The 20,946-nt window shown below is 36.9% G+C and overlaps 1 protein-coding gene across 4 annotated transcripts in view; it reads right to left on the bottom strand.

Annotated features, from left to right (window-relative positions):
* The window catches only part of LOC133270844 (hyccin 2), a 55,204-nt gene extending 35,041 nt beyond the window's left edge, over nt 1–20,163 (bottom strand). For 2 of the 4 annotated variants that reach the window (XM_061456439.1, XM_061456406.1), the window contains exons 1-9: nt 20,035–20,163; nt 17,856–17,934; nt 14,771–14,872; nt 9,304–9,483; nt 7,063–7,143; nt 6,318–6,433; nt 5,621–5,716; nt 3,792–3,908; nt 3,013–3,100 (exon numbers count right to left, since the gene is read on the bottom strand). In XM_061456439.1, coding sequence (XP_061312423.1) covers nt 3,013–3,100; nt 3,792–3,908; nt 5,621–5,716; nt 6,318–6,433; nt 7,063–7,143; nt 9,304–9,483; nt 14,771–14,872; nt 17,856–17,906 — 831 coding nt within the window. In that variant the 5' untranslated portion in view covers nt 17,907–17,934; nt 20,035–20,163. Of the gene's footprint in view, nt 1–3,012; nt 3,101–3,791; nt 3,909–5,620; nt 5,717–6,317; nt 6,434–7,062; nt 7,144–9,303; nt 9,484–14,770; nt 14,873–17,855; nt 17,935–19,412; nt 19,497–20,034 lie in introns of those variants that run through there. The other 2 variants (XM_061456431.1, XM_061456411.1) reach the window with 2 other exon arrangements.
* Nucleotides 20,164–20,946: the final 783 nt, after the last annotated feature.

Here is a 20,946-nt window from a genome sequence, read left to right as displayed (position 1 = left end):
CCTTTGCTAGCCGATTTTCTCAGCCTCGACATCTGTTTGTGAACTGCTCTTCTATTCACACATAGGCCTTTTTCCATGCCATCCTCTTGAACTGGTACAAACTGCATTCATCCTATCCTAGACCACATTAAAGACTTCAGAAAGTCATTTCTGCTTTACTGAACCACAACAGATTAACAGTATACACTGATTTGCCTTCCCATCTTCTACTTGCTAAAGTTACACCTTCTTTTCAACAGGTAACCTTCTCAATAGGCAGAATTAAAATCTACAAGTTAGCAGCAAAAAGCTTCTGCAACAGGATCAGAAAAGTGACAGTACTTCTGCTTGTTGAATCTTTTACAAATTGTACTTCTGGGGACTGAGGAGAACCCTATAGAAATAAAAATCAGCACAACAGAAGAACAATCTAAACCAGTTTGAATGAGTCATGCCTCTTCTCTGACAGAAAAAAAACAAGACTGTTTTCCTTCAGGACGTGGTAACAACTTTCTCACTATGTCTAATCCAGCACTGAAAGGTAGGAAAACAAACACCACAATTCAGACTTGGCAAGCCAAGTCTGCAAGTACTGATGACAAAAGAGGGCTGGTTTCAGGCCAGACATCCACTCTTGCCTATCAGAAAGGAGCTCTAATGAAAACCACATCCAACAAAAGCAGTAAGTACCTCAATAAAATACACTAGATAAAGGTTCTGTCACAACAGGGACTTGCTCACCATGCTTCATGTGTACCAAGCTAAGAAAACCTGTGTGCCTCTGCACTGAAGATGGAGATTTCTATCTGAAACAAGTGCAGAAATCTTGCTTTCAGAGGAAAAGATTGACTGGAACTGAGCTAGTCCCCAGGTCCAAACGAGCTTAGTTGTACTATTGAGTATTGGTGATTAGGATGCCTAACAACTATGAAACCAATAACCAGTGATGATTAACAGCAATACAAGGGAAAGGCTTTTTCTTGGGAAAAGCATTACTTCCTGCCCTTTCTAGTGCACCTCTGGGTAACAGTGAAAGAAGACCACTCTTACATTATAGCTTTTTAACTCCATTACAGATATTTCATAGCTTTCTGATGCTATTTCAGCACCTGTTCCATTTTTTGGTTTTGTTTTGTTTTTTGTTTTTATAATTCCACAAGCCTAAAACTATTTAAATAAAGAGTACAGATACAGTATATTGTCAAAAATCTTTATCCAAGAGACATACCCAAACACAGAGGCTGTGACAGTTCTCAATGCAATAATGACTAATGGTATTCCCATTTATTGTATATAATTACATAACAGCTTCAGCATAGATACCTAAAAATAATCCTAACAGGTATTTGCCTGAATATTAAATGGACTTCAAAGAATTTGCTGCTGTTAGGAAATCCTAGGCAGAGGCTGAACTGGAAACTTAGCTGGGAAGCTGCACAGATAATATTCTATTTGGTGCCCATAGTTCTATATTTAATATACAGAATTTTATAATGCTGCTAATTTTACACATCTCCTGGAGAATGCAGTGAGGTGAAAGGACTCCAACATTTTAAAATGTCAAATCCCTTGAATATATAGCATGAGGCCAAGGTCATGCAGGTCACTTTTTTATAAAACTGCCAATTTCTTAAAGCTGCTTTTAAAAAATTACAATAAACAAGATAGGAAGCAACGCAGTGATGAGAGTATTAAGAAGAAAACCCTACATTTGTGCATGCACATGGATGCATGAAAAACCTGGTAACTGGGGAAGGGGGAAAAATTGATGTCATGACATCAGCAACACCAGGTAATGGGATAGAGAGGCAATAGCTTTGGAAAAGCTTAAAGACATTCTAAAAGATTCTTACAATTAGAAGTAATCTCTAAGAACAAACCGCTTAGGAAGGAACAATGAGGTCTGAAAATTGTCGTATCATCAAGTTCCAGACCCTCCTACACACCTTTTAAAGGTAGTAGTTCGATTGGGTGGCCCAATTCAGCAGGTTCAGTATTTAAATTAAAGCTTTCAGTCTGATGGAGCGATGAGTCATTTCCAAAAGGAACCAACTATTGTAATAATTCAATGGATACCAAGCATTTAAAATGCAGCAGTGTCAGAAAGCCTGTAGGTACATTTTACAGCCAATATTAACTCATCAAGAGAATAATTTTATGCAATTTATTGCAGAAGAGAAGTATCTCAGATGGCCACATAAAAAGACTTTTCCCAATCCACTCCTTTCTTAGTTATGTAAAAGCAGTAAAATTTTACTGCTGTTATTTCAGAGGAGCACTAAAGTCTTCCAACCACAATTCTGATGCAGCAACTGAGACAATACTCTATTTTACTTTATTCTGCTTAACTTTCCCTCTTATTTTGATCCTCATTTCTACACCTGACAAAAACCAAAATATCTCAATTCCTCCTGTCAACCTTCTCATCCTTCCAAATCACATTCACCTGCATCCAGCCCAGTTTCACCTCTTTCCCCATTTCATTTCTTTTTATGATCAGAATAGCAAGTATAGTGGAAACTGACAAAACCCCAATCAATCAGATGAACTCCATTCTATTTCTGCTCCTCCAAAGAAGGTAAAGATTAAGACCTATCCTGCTTTTGTTTTTTTTTACTGTATTACTAGTTAACCCACACAGCATATTCTCAGCCCCTGGTGAAGGTCCAGAAGCAAAGGAAACACCTTTTTTGTAACCAGTGTCCTATGACATATAACCATTTGGTTAAGCTTCTTCGAGTTTCTAATTGGTAACTTATGCCAAAACAACATACATTTTGATCCCACTGTAATACATTAGAAAATCCTAGCTTTCAGCATCAGTGAGTCCTAGGAGATCCCAACACCCTAGCTTATTACTCAAGCAGAAAAATCATGGTATAAATAGCTACATTGAAAACACCAGCTGTTAACAACCACTTGTATTTGGGACTGCAGTAAATGCCCACAAATGCTTTCATTACCAATCCACTTCAGAAACACATCCTTATTCCCCTTTATCGTGGCCATAAATTGAAATGCATTGTTTCTTACCAGCAGAGGCTGTGAGTAGAGTTCAAGCTGTGCTCTGTAAATTATGTCCTCCAGTACCTCCTGGCCAAGATCCCACTGACCATTATATCTAAAATGTAAAGAAAGCTATTTATCTTATGAACTCAAACTTGTCTTTTTTCTGCCAAAATGCAGCACTTCAATTATTTGCTTATGTAGAAAGCTCACCGACTGTACGTATACCTCAACCCCTGCACTTCTTTTAAAAGGATAGACAAAACATTTTTTATTAATTTTGTTGGTACAACAAAAAAGCTGTTGTTCCCTGTCACCTCCAAGCAAGACCAAGCTGGACATAATCAGGACAAACTTAAAGAATTAAAAAAAAAAAAAAATTATAGGATCAAGATGTGAAGGTTAATGCTACTTAGCAGAACTGATTTTCCACCAGAAATGGATTTTGCTACCTTAGAAACTACTGACATTCAAGAGGTCTGCACTTCATCAGGTTATCTTGGCATCCAAGTTCATTACACTTGTGAACAGAAGGTGTCTGGTAGTAATAGAAATTTGTGAAAAGATGAAGCCAGAAGCCTAACTCTCTTCAGCACCTACTGCTGGCCCGCACCACCTAATTCAGTGCTGGCAGACATGTTCAAATTATCAGCTGAGTAAGCAAGTAATGCGAAATATATTAACTGAGTTATAAACTTGCACCATGAGTTTAACCATTTTTTTCCAATCATAAACCAAATAGCTTTTAACTTTTAATTCATATGAAACCAGACATTTCTCTTTATACAAAACCCCCATCCACTTACATGGCATAATAAACACCTGTGAGCAGCTGCACCATGAAGTCAGGGTCTAACACCACTCTACTACAGTGTTCTTTCCAGCATTTCTCATGCTGCCGTGGAAATCCACTCACACACAGCCTGAAAAAACACACCATTGTAACAAAATGTTAACCCCACAAAGACTACAAATGTCCACATCACAGAGATTTTAGTTTATTTTTCAAAATTCATTTTTCAAAATGTAACTGCACAACACGGAACATTCCTACATTGCTCTCCCAACAATTAAAGCAGTTTTGTAACAGTGCCTTGAGATCTAGTGTGCTGGTAATTCAGTGTTACTCCCATCTAGCCACTAACTCCATTTTCTTCAAATCATACCAGCTTCTAAGGAATGAGGGTGGAAAGATGCCAGGCACCAAGTAGGAGACTCTCCCAAAAATTCAGTAACCAAACCCAACTTTCTTTAAAGGAAAGATTTCAGTGGTACAGAAGAGAAGTATGTCACCTCCCATCTAAATTGTGATGCCAATACGCAATCACCTGTTACCTAAACTTGGGTAACACAGATACTGTATTCTTGATACTGCACTGAGAACTGCCCTCAGCTGCCTTCTAAAAAACTTCTGACTCTTGAAAAAAGGCCTGCCTTCCCATATACTGCACAGCACTGAGTCTCTGTAAAAAAACAGAATAATTTATTCATAACTTTAATATCTGAATCTTCAAAGAAGCAACACATGCCAACTAATATATAATAACTGCTGCACTGCTTCAGAAACAGTAACAAAAAAATCCCAAGCCTATAAAATGTTGTCTCTCTTCTCTACCCAAGGAGGGGACCTAATTTTCAGATGCAGGAAAATTCAACATATTTGGCAAATTTAGCGTAGCCTGAACTCAAAATGATGGAAGCATACCAAAAATTCACCGGAAAGAAAACAGACTATAATCTTAACTGGATGTGTGTGTTACTACAGAATGTACGTTGTTAGAAACTAGTCTGATCCTTCTTGATAAAAAAACCCAACTGCATGTAATGCTTTTCTTTCATGGCAGTACTATGCTGAAACAAACAAGCTAAATCAAAAAACATTTCAAGAGATTCTTCTGTTTAGGGGTAGCAGGAGAGAGAATTTATCTAATTTTAGTAAAAAATGCTGGTAAAAACAGGCACATGAGAATATCAGATATAACTGAGCTTTTTTCAGAACAAAAAGCAGGTATCTTTGCCAACCAGATGCTTCTAAGACTATTCAAGTAGAAGGTTATATAAAGGGCATGTATAAGAGTTTGAGAAATCACAGAACTGAATTCTCTAGGAAGTGGAATGTTGTTATCAGATAAAAAGAAAAAAAAAGGAAAAAAGTAAAACCACCACACACAAAACCCCAAACAGACCACTAAAACCCAGAACACCATACAGGCATTCTGTATAAACCATCCTCAGAAGCAAGAAACTAGTATTTGGGAAACAATATAAGAAACTGGTGGTATTCCTCACAGTGTTTTTAAGCTGATCATACTGAAAAATGGTTGAAAGCTATGTAAACCCAAAAAATGAAAACAGCCTGAGTTGCTTCAAATAATTTTCCCCAAACCTGCCTTTTTTTCCTTTACAAATAACAAAGTTACATAACTAGAATGTAAGCCCATGCAGCAGTAAGATGCTCCATATGTTTTATCTGTAGGCAAATGCCTACAAATTTATTGTTAAGTTGCAAGACTGACCAAGAGTTAAATATTTTACATTACTAAATGCAACAAAAATTAACTCTTTTTTTGCTGGATGAATATTTAGAAGTCTAGATGAACCCTGCAAACAACTATTTCAAAGGCAAGTGTCTCACCTGGAACCCATCCTACAGAGCGACTGGTAAGAAGAGGCAGGCATATATACAATAGCAGAATTGTAGCACAGCATAAGAAAGCTCAGCACCTCAAACCTGAAAAGAGACAAGAGCAAAACCTTGCATGGTTTAAATTCTTAATACTTCATCAGAATATAACACAAAAATTGTACAACTTGGTCTCAAAAAAATATCCCACAGGAAAAAGTGTCAGGGGTAAACAAGCTGAACAAGTCTGCAATGCATTCAAAATTATTTTATTAGTTTCCCCACAGCTGGCTTTAGACAAAGGCAGTCATACAACAGCAGGGCAATTTTTCTCATCCCTAGTTCTATCTATCCACTTCGCTCCATCCCCCTTTTCCTGTGGAAAAAGCAATCACAGCCTCAGAGCCAAAGCTGAATTTTGTTATACTTCCAGGAAAATTTGAGTTTGCAGACATAAAGCAAAGATATTCCTGGCAGATGCAGAAATAACAGGGAAGTTACTCTCTTCTAAATTAACTAGTAGAAAAACATAGAAAGTTGGAATAAACAATAAAAATACTGTACCTCAAGATTACTAGGACTGTTCCTAGATTTATTTCCAAGCACTTAATGCTGAGAAAAGGACTGAGCAGATAATACATTTGGTCTTCATGTTTAAGGACTTGTCTGCCTAGTGAAGGACCTCTACTGTCAGAACACACCCACCTACCGATTCTGTGCTGTGAAGGTTTCTCTTTGAGGATGAAGATCACTGTAAACTACCCTGATGAGATCATGCTGACATAGAGCTCCTTCAGTTAAAGCCATGGATCCAATAGTAGAGGGCTAGTAGTAGGTGAAGGGAGAAGGATTGGGAGAAGGGAGAAATCAAGTCGTAAGTAAAAGGCCCCCAAAAGCATTAAACCTTCTAAATACCCAAGCCAAAAGACTCATTTGTCTTGTGACCTTTAAAAATGAAGATTATTCCAGAATACAGTGTATCTAAAAACATTACCTGATTTCATTATTATAAACAGCTTCCATGCTTACAGCAATAGAGCAGGTGAGAGCAATTTTCAACTTTGATTCACATATCCATTTACAGTAAATTTATCATAATTGCATAGACTTCTCATATAGCAACAGTAGAGAAAGGAAAAACATGACTCCAAGTTCAAACTTGTATTAAGGAGTTAGAAGAAGGAAGACTACTTTTATACTAACACATAAGAGGCAAAAAAATAGTCGCAACTAAACACAACTAAAATCTGTTCAAAATGGGCACTATCAACAGAGATTCTTCAACATTTACATTTTCTTCTAATGCTACTGAATTAGATTACACTAATTGCAAGCTACTGACATTGAAAACTTACTGCAACAAGATGCATCTAAAAAGGTCTGCTGCATCAAATGGATCCAGTTTTCATTCCTCTAATAGATCCAATTCTAATTTACTACAGCAGCTCTCTTACCTCATGATATATTGAAGGTTTAGATAATGAAGGGATGGTGAAAGATAAAACTTTGTTGTTTCCATCTTTGTCAGCAATTTCCTGCATTAAAAAAGAAACAAAACCAAAAGCCAAACAGATGTAAGGAGATAGGAATTGGAATAATTTTCAACTCTTAGAAGGCATTTAGCAAGTAAGATAGGTGTAGTGATGTAGTAAGACTTAATACACACCCCAAGGTCTATGAACACTTGCAGAATACAAACGAATTTACATATAGCTTTTGTAAGTGAGAAAGACCTATATCACAGACTGTTTTGAAGAATCAGCCTGCAACACCTAGTAAAACCAGCACTGCTCTTTGACCAGCGTGACTTTATCAAAACCAAAAAAGAATAAAAAGGTTTTCTAGATCACCTTTACATTATTATATTTATTTATACTAGAATTGGATAGTAGAGCAAGGATAAACTTTAAGCCCAATGGATACAGGCAAATGAGGGCTGATGAATCACTTGCTGACAATGGGAGTACCTCATAATAAATGCGTCACAGACAGAAGGTGACATCAAGGGGACTGGCAAAGTTTCTTCAGGCATTCTGTCCGTAAGAAACACACAGAATGTTTTCTCAAAAGGCTTTCAAAACTGGTCAGATTTTCTAGTTGCTAGGCTACTTGATAAGCAAACACAGCAGTTTTTAAAGCAAACATACTAAGAGCAATTATATAAGACTATACCAAAATGGAGTCTAAAATCCTGCCTTTTCACTTTGTACAGCAAATTTCCAAACAATGAGCTGTAGTCATTCCAGTTTATGTGAAAACTTAGTCCAAGGTAGCACAGTACTTGCAGCAGGCTTTAAGGATCAGAATGGGAGGACAGTTGATAGAATTCAGCAGAACCTGAAAGATTTATCCTTGTCTTCCGCTTTCTAAGAAAATAAACTTCCCTCTTTCAGTCTCAGTGTACGTGCAGAAAAATAGCAACAACTTCAGAGGAAAAAAAAATAAATAAATAATCAAAACAGTGCGAGCCACTGCTGATTTTGAAGTCTTTTTCTTCCTGAATCTCAAGAGAATCAAGAAATCACTGTCTTTCAAAAAGAATATGAATCACCAACAGGACTTTTATAGGAACTGCAAAAGGACCTTTTCTCAAACGGCTAACAAAGACAAACGTGCTACTTCAACCCAGCAAACAGTGCTAAAAAAGCAGCAAGCAGTTTCAGTATTTTTTTCTAGCTGAATAAATCTAAGTTAACTGGATCTTCCAGTTAGAACTGATCTACAGACACATTAAAATATTGTTAAGAATCACAGTTTGACTGTTCTGTGTCTCATGGTACGTAGAAACATAAAACACAGTTTAAAGGAGGGGTTTACTAGGAGTGCCCTAGGGAGTAAACCCTTCCTAGTAGAGGGAAGAGCGATGTTTCAGCACAATATGTTTTTAAGTCCTGGAACACAGAAATTCCCATTAGAGAATGGCTATCTTGGCAGTATTCCTAAATTTATCTAACAGCCTCATAACATTATAACAATTAACATTTCCAAGCTAAGGTAAGGATATAAAAAATTACTTTACATTTAACAGCCAAATGTTATCACCTACAGTTGTGAGGATGGAGGCACGAACCCAGAGGTACATTAATTGCCAGCTGTAGTTTCTCCTTCCCATGATCTCTGACAGTTTGGATACATTCCACCCCCACATACAGTTACATTAACTTATTCTTAAAATAACTTACTTGTTCCACTCAAGACAACTATTTACCTCAAATGTACACAGACATGTACCTAAGCACTAGCATGCACAGTAGTTTCAGCTTCAAATTACGCTTAAAAAAACATACTCAGAGTTAAGAGGGGGGATGGAGGGAAGTGGCACATGAAGATTGACCAAGCATATTGGCCTGATAATCATCTCCATAGAAAGTTGTATTTTTCCACATTAAGGAGGGCTACTTGATTTCCTTACAAACAGAAGTATAAGACAGATCAATAAAGCCCGATAAAGATGATCCTTTTTAGTTAAAATGTCTGCACCCAAAAGATTACCATAAAAATAATAAAAACCCTTGCAAACATGTTCTTACTAAACCTTCATTACACTGTGCTTTTCTGCAGATTAAACATGCTTTCACATAAGCGTATTATAATTTCAAATATATTGTTTCACTAATTTACTTTATTCCTAGTGGTCAGTGACACAAAATCTCAGATCAATGTTTGCCTCATGCATTCCCACTCATCTCACTTACCAAGTTGTAAATGCCAAGCAGCAGTGCTTCAATGCAACCATTACTCTGCCTATCCCTGCTGGCAGTAAGACGCAGATATACCCAGATCAATTCTGGCAAGAACTGCAGTGTGAATCTCTTGAGCCGAACTTCAGAACTACGGTACAGTTCAAACAGCTGGTGACAAACAGGCTCCAGGAGCTGTGGAAAGGCAAAAAGGCTAATGACTTTACTGTTAGGCTTCTCTAACAAGGGAGAATGAAACAGAAAATATAGGGGCTATATCATATAGCTACTGCAGCCAGTAAAAAAGATGCTCCTTGATAACAAGTGAATGAACCAAAATGATATCTGCATTCCTTTAAAGAAAATCTGTAAGGACAGACCCAAGGTGCACTGGTATGCAGTACTGGGAAATGTGGTCTTACTACAAACACTACAATCTTGTACTTTGAGAACATCATTCCTCAGTATGAGACTTATTTTGCATACATGTACTAATTTAAGACATGTGACAGACACGCAGCTTGAACTACGTGCACCACAAAACTTTTATGGTGCTGTTATAATGTTTCTAGAAGTACAAAGGTTAAAGATCAGCTGGTTTTAGTACAAGAATCAAATAAGGCCATTATTGAGTCAGTATGATATAAGCACAAGAAAATCCCTGCTATTTTAAGAGTCTATAATGACAAACTATTAGTTAAGCATCCATAAAACGTAAAGGGGGGGGGTGGCGACTGAGGGAATTCAGCATCCAGAAAGATGGGGGCATCCATGTAACCTAAAGCATCTATGTTAATATAGAAGAATTACATAGAAAATAGAGGCCAGAATCTCAACTAAGTGTTCTGTTCTTTATAACTATATATGCTTTATGCAGCTCTCATATACATATACAGAACCATAGAATAGTTAGGGTTGGAAAGGACCTCAAGATCATCTAGTTCCAAACCCTTCTTCCACAGGCAGGGACACCACACACTAGACCGTGTCACCCAAGACTCCATCCAACGTGGCCTTCAACACCGCCAGGGATGGAGTATTTATCACTTCTTTGGGCAACCTGTTCCAGTGCCTTACCATGTTAATATTAAAATTAAATTACATATATCATTTTTAGAGCAATGCTCTTTCCATAATTTGTCTATTCATCAAAATTTTAGTAACCAGAATTTCCTGTAGATTCCACTGTCACTCTTCTGTTATGCTGTATGAAGATGTACTTCTGCAGTTTGTTGTGAACCATCCATCCCCTCAGAAAAAAACACTTTGAAGAAGTCCCTTGCTATCAGCAGAGGGACAGACTTTTTTTACAGATGATTAGTTTCAATGTTTGGTATACATGCAATGCCGTAAATCTGTATGACTGTGCAACTTCACATACACGTATGTAGACTTACATGTTACTCTCGCATATTAAACATACAGAACATCAATCTGACAGATTTTTCTATCAAAATAGCCGCCTTAACAGGGCATCACCCAGGAAAGGGTGACTGCATTAGGTCTGTTTCTAACACAGTATTCTTGTCAGTGAAGCATGCCATTTTAAACCACTGATTACATAAGCCATAACATGACATCTAGAATAAAACTTTGCTCTCAGACAGATCTCCTATTATACAAGGCTCAGGGTATAAGTACCTTGTGTAACAAGGCTTCTGATTAACAGCCTAGTTACTCTTAGCTAGAAGCCTGCTTTTACAACTGAAGCAATGGGAGACTCACACATGAGAGGGAAGGAAGAAAGGTGATACTGACAGTGTTGATACAGAATGAGAGAAGTCCAGTCATCTGAAGCACAAAATTTTTTACAAGCCATATATATAAAATACCTTTCCACTTAATTTTTGTTTTGGGATCTACACTAAATTAGAAGCCCATAATTTTTTTATTGCAATCATTTTAGTAAAATGATGCTAGGGTTTTCTCTATCAAGTAGAGTGTGTATTTCATACCTACATAGCACTTTCCATTCAAGAGATGCATAAGTATATTCTTTCTTAATATTTACTTAGTAGAAATTCCTATCTAGAAGTGACACTATTAAAACTGTTATAGTAAATGTTCAAATCCTCAGAGACAGAACTCTATCTTTCCTTTATGAAAGGCCCAGCACATTTTAGATGTTCAAATAAAAATAAAAATAAAATGGTTAATGAATAATTCAGAGATCACTGAATGCATTTGTAGGTTTTCTTTTAAAGAAAATAAAAGCAAGAAGCTAGTTTAAAGAAGTAGAAACCTATGGAAATAACAGATACAAAAATATTTGCAAAGAGATAACAGGTGCAAGAAAAGCTAAACAAATATTACCAGAAACCAGACATATACAGCAGCATTGCTATAAATGGTGCTTCTATTAGATTAGAGATGACAGCAGCCCAAAGCTGTTTCCTTTTGAAGTTAGCCATTAAAAACAGCGGAAGAGAATAATTTAATTTTTGCTAAAGTCAGATGAGACTCAACCAGAGCAGTTACTGAGTTTATTCTACATTCTTTCAAACAAATATTTTATAATTTTTTTTCAATAAAAATAGCGAAACCATACTCCCTAGAAAGATACCAGCAATATCCAGTCACTGGTGCTGCAAGCATGTAAATACTCCTCATTTCTCACAGTAATCATTTTAGTTGTGCAGAAGGTTTAACAACTGAAAATTACTTAGATGAAAACCTGAAAGTTGTCTGTAGCAACTACTATAGCACTTTTGGTACATTCAGAGCTTTAAGTCCACAAGAAAAAGCTGCCATCCTAAAAAAAATGCTACAATGGAAAAGGCACAAACACCCAAGTTTATCTTGTCAAATTATAGTATGATCATCTCCCACCTGGAAACACAAAACTTGACACTGTAAGAAAGAACAAATATTTTCCTTGCATCCTAGTTACCTGGCTTTTCAGAGAACCAGCCTCTTCCAATTAATTTTCTCTGAATATAAATACTGAGAAGACACTGGATAAACAGAGGAAACAGAGCTTCTGTCACCAGTATTGGGTGTATACATGAACTAGCACATGCTTTTTTAACCAAGGAGATCTTTCAGTCCAAAGTCAAAGGAAACCGAGTAGTAACACAGCAGTCAGCCAAAGAATCCCAAGTAAAATGTCTCTTATAACCGTACACCTGATGAATAGCTTTAGTTTGGTTTAATTTGCAAGTTTGCCATATTTTAAGAGCCATCTCTTGAAGTTAAATATGATGTATTATAAAATTTACAACAAAGATTTGAAACGCTTGCCTTTCTGATGAATTCAATAGTGGTAGAAAATAATGTGCTCATTTTAGGCGTAACTAAAACATAATGGGTGAAATTAGTTATTTGAAGAGTCAGGGAAGTGCTTGGCATTGCAAAAGTGATCCCATTTTGTTTCAAGACTAAGTTTTCCTGGTTAAATTTAAATAGCCCCACATGAATATTAAATGCTTAAATTACAGTACTTTATTAACTTAAAATCCACACAGCATTTAGGTCTACAATAATAAAGCAACTCCAAAAATTTAAAATATCTGAAAAAAAGCCAACAACCCAATACTTCAACAGTACTTTACTTTAAAATTCAAATGTTATGCAAAAATCAATACATTATTCAGTTAAATAAGCTGTTTATGAGCAAGATCACGCTCTACTCTTTATGTAACTTTCTGTTTCAGTCAGTATCTTCTCCATATTCAAGAAAGTCAGGGAATTTCCTAAAATGTTAACTGTAACAACTGTACTGAACCTGACAGTATGCTTGCTTCCATTTGATAGCTCTCAAACTGGTAGACAGCTGTCAAAAAAGACAAAAACCTTGGTCACATGTTTTGGTTCCTAGAGCATTCTGGTTCCATGTTAAATTAATACTACTAGTCCTAAAACAAAATTGGGTGACTGCAGAAAAACTCATGTTTGCCATAAACAATTTGCCCCTTCCAGAAAATTTAAAAAATGGGTCCTTTATGATTAAGCTGTACTGAAGAAATTCCTTGTCCAACAAGTTTAAGAATCCAGCAAGTACATTTTTAGCATAGTCTACCCATAAGCTTAATGTTCATAAGTAATCAGTTATCCTTCTAACAAAATGCCCTATAAAGTGTATTTTTAAAAAATCCCTCACTTAAAGCCAAGTATCGCCACAGAATTATGCAAAATAGTGAGTTTATTGTTGTTATACTCCTTGTACGCAAATAAATTTGGAAGAGGTGCAACAAAGAAATAATTCCTTAACAAGCAGAACCTGAAATTTATCACCTGTGAGTCTGGGATTGCTTATCTTACACCTGGTATCAGAACCAGGCCCAAACAACAACAGCAGGTCCAAAGAGCAATACATGACAAGCAGCATGCAATACCCTGAGGCTACTGTTCCACCCTCAAGAAGATACTCTTTTTGCAAATCTGGGTCGGGCTTTTTTTCCATCATTAAAAAAAACTACTCCAATGCTTATTCTCAAAGCAAATGAAAGCTTTTACATTTTCAGAAGTATACACACACAATTATACATATACACACCAAAAGACAACAGGAACAATGGTGGCTTCAGGTTGGAAAGAGAATTCTTCAATACCAAGAAAAAGGTCACAATGCAAGTAATTTGTACCACTGAAATCAAGTTGACAGCTATGAAGCTTGCTGGTTTGTTTTTCTGTATCGCATAAGCATTATGCAATCTCCTTTAAGCTCAATCAAGCATTCAGCTTCCAGAAGCAGCCAAACTGTGCTTAGAAGAATAAAGAACTTCCTTACTATGTACACTTGCCATTTAATTTATAAATATACAGGAGATCACAGATGATAAATAAAATGTTTTGAAGCATTTTATCTGAAGCAGAGAACAGCACACTTGCACAATTTTTTCAGAAGTTGTATTTCACACAATTTCCCAGAAATGCTCATAGCAGAAACCAATGGAACAGAAAGCTCAGTTTAATGCCATTTGCAAAATGAATTACATACAAGGGTAAGCTAAATTTTCATTGTGTATATTTATATTTTGGGTCCCAGTTCTGCTCTTGTTTACAGCAGTGTAAAACCAAATTACACAAACATGATACTATGATAAGCAAAAGATGATCTGGTTATTTTAATAGGATTTGATAAATTCATTCCATCTTCCACTGTAATAAGCCAGCAGGTGAAAGCACACTGATCTTACTGAGTTTCACTGTAAGGCCTAGTTTTCTCTGTTATGACTGAAAGGCATTTTATGGGAGAAAAAAATAAACCTCACAGTGTAACAGTCAGCTGTGCAAGTAAAAACTAGCAGACAGCATAAACTGTATTTCTGGGAGCAGATGAGGGTCTGTTTTACCAGAAAGTCATTAAAGTAACTGTCAAAAAAACAAGAAAGTAAAAAGAGGAGCAATACCTGTGTTAAACTATATTAGGAAGAATTGAAGTATCTTATTCTTTATCTCCATTTCTCAATTACTTTAATTTTAGTTTCAGAGGTAAAGATATAAGTATGTGAACAAAAAATGTTTTTTTAATGTCTCATACCTCATTATTTGGGTCTTGAATGACCTTATAAAGAGCTGGTACCAGTGTTTTTTTTCGGTGCAATGTAGCTGCATAGCTGGAAATTTGTGTTTCAGGTAACACCTAAAGAAAAAAAAAACAAAAAAACGTTACCCAGATAAATCAATGCTTCCAAGCATTAAAGACCTCCACAATGGATTTAGTCTCATCCCAATATTCAGAAGAAGTTCCTTAAGTTCAGTAAATGTTCATTCACCACAAGTTCTTCTCCACACAAACAGAATTTGGGGTCACACACCAATTTTCAGAGTTAAATCCAAAAGCAGTTTCACATTTAACTTTCACAAAACCATTAGCACCAACTTAATATACACACTCTCCTTCTTGCTATTCTGTATTTAAAAGGCACTTTTCAAAGTCTTTATCAAATTAACATGAATTGTTTAAGAGGTGTGGATAATCTAGAATGTGCATGGACAGCCTCAAGTCCCACCAAGCAACCACATCTGTTGATTTTGCACCCTTGGCACCTCAGCAAATTTTCAACAGCATGTAACGACTTACTCTGTGAAGAATTATTCATTCTTAATTTAAGTAAGAGATTAATCTCATATCAGTCATGAAATATGTTTATACATTATCCTGTATTTCATTGAGTAATTATCAATATGCAAGACATCTTAAAAAAATCATGGAATCATAGAATAGTTAGGGTTGGAAAGGACCTTAAGATCATCTAGTTCCACCCCCCCTGCTGTGGGCCGGGACACCTTACGCTATAGCATATCACCCAAGGCCTCGTCCAGCCTGGTCTTGAACACTGCCAGGAATGGAGCATTCACAACCTCCCTGGGCAACCTATTCCTGTACCTCACCACCCCAACAAGAATTTCCTTCTTATATCCAATCTAAACTTCCCCTGTTTAAGATTTAACCTGTTACCCGTTGTCCTATCAGTACAGTTCCTAATGAAGAGTCCCTTCTCAGCATCCCTATAGGCCCCCTTCAGATACTGGAAGGCTGCTATGAGGTCTCCAAGCAGCCTTCTCTTCTTCAGGCTGAACAGCCCCAACTTCCTCAGCCTGTCTTCATATGGGAGATGCTCCAGTCGCCTCATCATCCTCATGGCCCTTCTCTGGACTTGTTCCAACAGTTCCATGTCCTTTTTATGTTGAGGACACCAGAACTGCACACAATACTCCAGGTGAGGTCTCACAAGAGCAGAGTAGAGGGGCAGGATCACCTCCTTCGACCTCCTGGTCACACTCCTTTTGATGCAGCCCAGGATACGGTTGGCTTTCTGGGCTGCAAGTGCACACTGAAGCCGGCTCATGTTCATTTTCTCATCAACCAACTCCCCCAAGTCCTTCTCCTCAGGGCTGCTCTGAATCTCTTCTCTGCCCAACCTGTAGCTGTCCCTGGGATTGCTCCAACCCAGGCACAGGACCTTGCACTTGGCATGGTTAAACTTCATGAGGTTGGCATCAGCCCACCTCACAAGTGTGTCAAGGTCCCTCTGGATGGCATTCCTTCCCTCCAGGGTATCAACCGAACCACACAGCTTGGTGTCATCGGCAAACTTGCTGAGGGCGCACTCAATCCCACTGTCCATGTCAGCGATAAAGATGTTGAACAAGACCGGTCCCAACACCGATCCCTGAGGGACACCACTCGTTACTGGTCTCCAGCTGGACATTGAGCCATTGACCACAACTCTTTGCATGCAGCCATGCAGCCAGTTCTTTATCCACCGAGTGGTCCATCCATCAAATTGATGTCTCTCCAATTTAGAGACAAGGATGTCTTGTGGGACAGTGTCGAACGCTTTACACAAGTCCAGGTAGATGACATCAACTGCTCTACCCCTGTTCATCAGTTCTGTAGCCCCATCATAGAAGGCCACCAAATTGGTCAGGCAGGATTTCCCCTTAGTGAAGCCATGCTGGCTGTCACCAAGCACCTTGTTGATTTTCAGGTGCCTTAGCATGCCTTCCAGGAGAATCTGCTCCAAGATTTTGCCAAGCACAGAGGTGAGACTGACTGGTCTGTAATTCCCCAGGTCATCCATTTTCCCCTTCTTGAAAATGGGGGTTATATTTCCCTTTTTCCAGTCGTCGGGAACTTCACCTGACTGCCATGACTTCTCAAATATGATGGCCGGCGGCTTCGCAACTTTATTTGCCAGCTCCTTCAGGACCCGCGGATGGATCTCATCAGGTCCCATGGACTTGTGCATGTTCAGGTTCTTAAGATGGTCTCGAACCAGTTCCTCTCCTACAGTGGGCCTAAGGTCTTCATTCTCGCAGTCCCTGCATTTGCCTTCTGAGACTTGGGTGGTGTGGTCAGCTCATTTGCCAGGGAAGACTGAGACAAAGAACTCATTCAGAACCTCAGCCTTCTCCAAATCCTGTGTAGCCAGTTCTCCTGAGAGCTTCCTGAGGGGGCCTACATTCTCCCTAGTCTGTTTTTTATTTGCTATGTACTTGTGGAATCCCTTCCTGTTATCTTTAATACCTCTAGCTAAGTTTAATTCTAACGGGGCCTTAGAAAATACTTCACATTCTTCATGAAAACATAATTTTATGTAGACCATACAAAAAAGAAACAAAAACACAAAAACCCACAAACAAACAAAAAACCAAACCAAACAAAAAACCCAGCAGGGAAATATTTTTCTTTAATATTTTTTTTAAACTCCAAACATTTCTACTGTTTTTAGTTTTGGGTGTGGTGTTTTTTTTTTGGTTTGGTGGGCTTTTCTGGTTGGTTGATTGGGGTGTTTTTTAATGGAAAAGTTGCGCAATTAGAAATTCAGGCAAGATTATCCAGCTGGCAGTTAAATTCTATAGGCTTGATCTATACAGAAATATATGCTTTTAAAACAGCCACATAGTTACAGCAACATTCTGCTCTACAACAATAAAAATAAATTTGTTTATTATGTACCAGCTGACTAATTTACACAGACCCTTCCATGCTTTAAGCATTGTAAGTTGAAAGAGCAAGATACTTAAAGTGTTACTCAATGGATATTAAGAAAACAAAACAAAAAACAGTGTTTAGTGGCATAAAGTCAATGCTGTAACTATCATTCATCTCCGCTGACCTTGAATTCTGACAGCCATTCTTCCACAACACCTCGTTCTGATCCCAGCATTTTCTTACTACTTTTGCTTTTCTCTTACCTTTTGAACAGAAAAAAAAAGAAATTAAAGAGTTCTAGCAGCAAAACTTAGTTTTGTAAACTCCTACACCAATGAAAAGTTGTTAACATATTTCCAACAGAATTATATAACATTAAACAGGAAAAGTTGCATTTTGGACAACTGGTCCCATTTTCTAACAATGATTAAACTCAGAGTTTTAGTCAAAAGTATTGCGCATTAATGGGGGAGGAAGAAAAAGAAGGATTGAGTGCTTCAGGCCAAAATACACATTATTTAAGACAAACACATCATCCCATTCTTGCTTCCTTACCAAATATACTACAAAGAAAAGACAAAGTAAAGAGCATTATGGAACAAATCATGTGAGACATTATAATGACAATTCTAGATACAGACTGTAGTAAAGAATTTTCTTAAAACCAGTTATTAGAAATCCTAACAGCAGAATTTTACTCCTTAAACCTCATTCCTACAGAATTTGGAGCTTCCCATTAAACAGCAAGATTTAATTCTTCTAAAAGCATGCTGGAATTCTCAGAAACTAAAACACAGGAAACTTGCAAGGACAACTGCTGTTACTATTTTCTATTTCATACACAAGTCATTCTAACATCTTTCAATTTCCCATAGATTTAATTCTCAAGGCAATAGCAAGAATTTTACAATACAAGGCATCACCGGACACTTTTGCTTGATGTTTAAATAAGTCTAAACAACAACTGTCATTTTATCTCTCTGCTTGTTTTGAGAAAAGGTTGACAATGCCTGGAAGTCAGTAGGGTCCCAGAAAATTTTCATCTTAGGAAGTGAAATGAAGCTATAGCCTAAACCTAGAGACTAAAATATAATAGTGACCTGAAAAGGAATAAATTGAGGAGACAGTAAAATATAAGATCAGTTTGAAGCCATACTAGACATATGAAGTGGTGATTCTGACTTAAGGTTTCATCAAAAGTTTATTTTTGAGAGGACCTGAAGGTTAACAGCTGCCTGAACAGAAACAAGAAAGAGAAAATCCCTGAAGGGACACCGCATTTTAAGAGATACTATGGTATATCGCTGTTGGTGATATTGCTATATAACAATAATATGCCACAAAGCTGTCACACAGTCATGTATCTTCACTATATTTTTCCTAAAAATTACAAATATTCATCAGCTTCAAAGCCTGCTTCTTTTAATAAATATTTTTTCCTTCAATACAAATTTTTCTGACATTCCTAACCTGAGATAGGGAAAAGAAACACTTCCACAGCCATATAACAAGATGAAGACTGCTATAATCATGTTTAATTCCATAAACATTTGTTTATCAACTTCATACAAGTAATGTAAAGAACATATTAAGTGCTACTATTTGTAGAATTTATTGTAAAATTTATAGGAAAAAGGCAGGTAAACATGAAGTGAATTATTTACTTTCTACAGTTTTCTTTTAAATTGTATTCTGAAAATTTAGGCTCAAGCAAAAATTACTGGTTTGATATAAAAGTTACATCGTGGAAGTCCTATGATAAATGGCCTTTAAATAGCCAGACTACATGACTGGAATCGCTTGTTCTGGTCTCAGAACATACATGCTTTGATTTTTGAAAAGATTTGTATTTAAAAATAGAGAGGTATTCAGTAAATGGAAAGTGAAGTAAGATATAAAAAAATTATTAGAAAGCTGCAAGTTCAATGTTAACAACCTTGTATGAACAGGGCTACATGCAGCATCTCACATGGCCCTTGACAGCAAGTCATTCAGAGAACACAAACTCCTGTGGGTAAGGAACTGCTTCACATTACTAAAGCACGGTTAAATATCCTGAAAGATACCAAATTCAGAAAGAACATTAATTTAAATTCAAGTGACACTTGGGGGACTTACTGCAGCAGAAGTGCTGAGAAATCATTCAATAAAATAACACCACAAAACTAAGTAGATTTCTGCAAAGGTTTCCCAAGACATCCTTTTCAATAGATAGGGAAACAGATACGAGTCATCAAAATGAGGCATGGATTTAATTTAATTTAAACCACACAGGACATGGTACAGAAGAAGCTGAGATTTAGTTCATTTTGCTTGGGGGCAAAAAAAAAAAATTCTACAGAAAGTGCAACATTCAATTTTACCTCTTTTAAGAAGTCAGTTTTCTAAAGGAGGAAGAGGAGGAGGAATGCAGCAGTTTTTCAACCTGGGATACATTTGTCAAGTCTTCAAGTACTGCCTTGTTTTCTGAAAGGTAAAAAGAAACTCTGATGATCACAAATAAGGAGAAATATAGTAAAGCAACAATAATGCATATATTTTTTGATCTTAAAAACTGAAGTTCATCAAATTCATTAAAGCATATGCAGGTCCATCTGTAAGAAAGGAAGTTGCAGTGAAAAAGAAGAAAAAAAACACAAAACAAACAAACAACAACAAAAAAAAACCCACACAAACCACAACAAACCCACACAAAAAAACACAGACAATAAAACCACTCATCATTTCAGCAGAAAGGGGGAACTGCCCTCATCTAAAAATACAACTGTCACCTATGCGGAAAACCCATTTGAGGTGCACAGTACTACAAGCACACTAGAAAGGAAAACTGAAGCACTAGGTCTTAAGAAGAACAGTGCAAGAAAGATGAAAGAAAAGAGTAATATTTTTATAAAATGTGAGTTGAACCAATACCCTGACTTTGGAGAACAAATTCCTCTTAACTGGAATATATTGAAGACTATTCCTTACTATCATTTTCTTAATACCTATTCCTTACAAAACCAAAATTTCAATGTCATTGCAAAAATCATGTATTACACTAAAGAGTTCACCTTTCACTGAACAATTCCCTCATGCTGAGCATGAGGTAAACACCACACAAATGACCCCAATCTAGGTAAGTTAGAGGATTTCAGTATATGGAGACCTGTAATAGGAAACTGAAGTACATGAACAATTGGTGTATTCCATTCCATACAGCTTATTCAATTAATTACTTTTTTTAAATTACTAAAAGACTTCCCCTATTAACTAGAGGCAGGTTAACAGGAGGT

This window comes from Pezoporus flaviventris, unplaced genomic scaffold, assembly GCF_033815535.1.
Source record: "Pezoporus flaviventris isolate CSIRO_AGI_PZ_B2104156 unplaced genomic scaffold, CSIRO_AGI_Pfla_v1 ptg000001l, whole genome shotgun sequence".
NCBI classification, from domain to species: Eukaryota; Metazoa; Chordata; class Aves; order Psittaciformes; family Psittacidae; genus Pezoporus; species Pezoporus flaviventris.
Note: the sequence above shows the minus strand (reverse complement) of the source record. Positions and strands in the feature narration are given on the sequence as shown.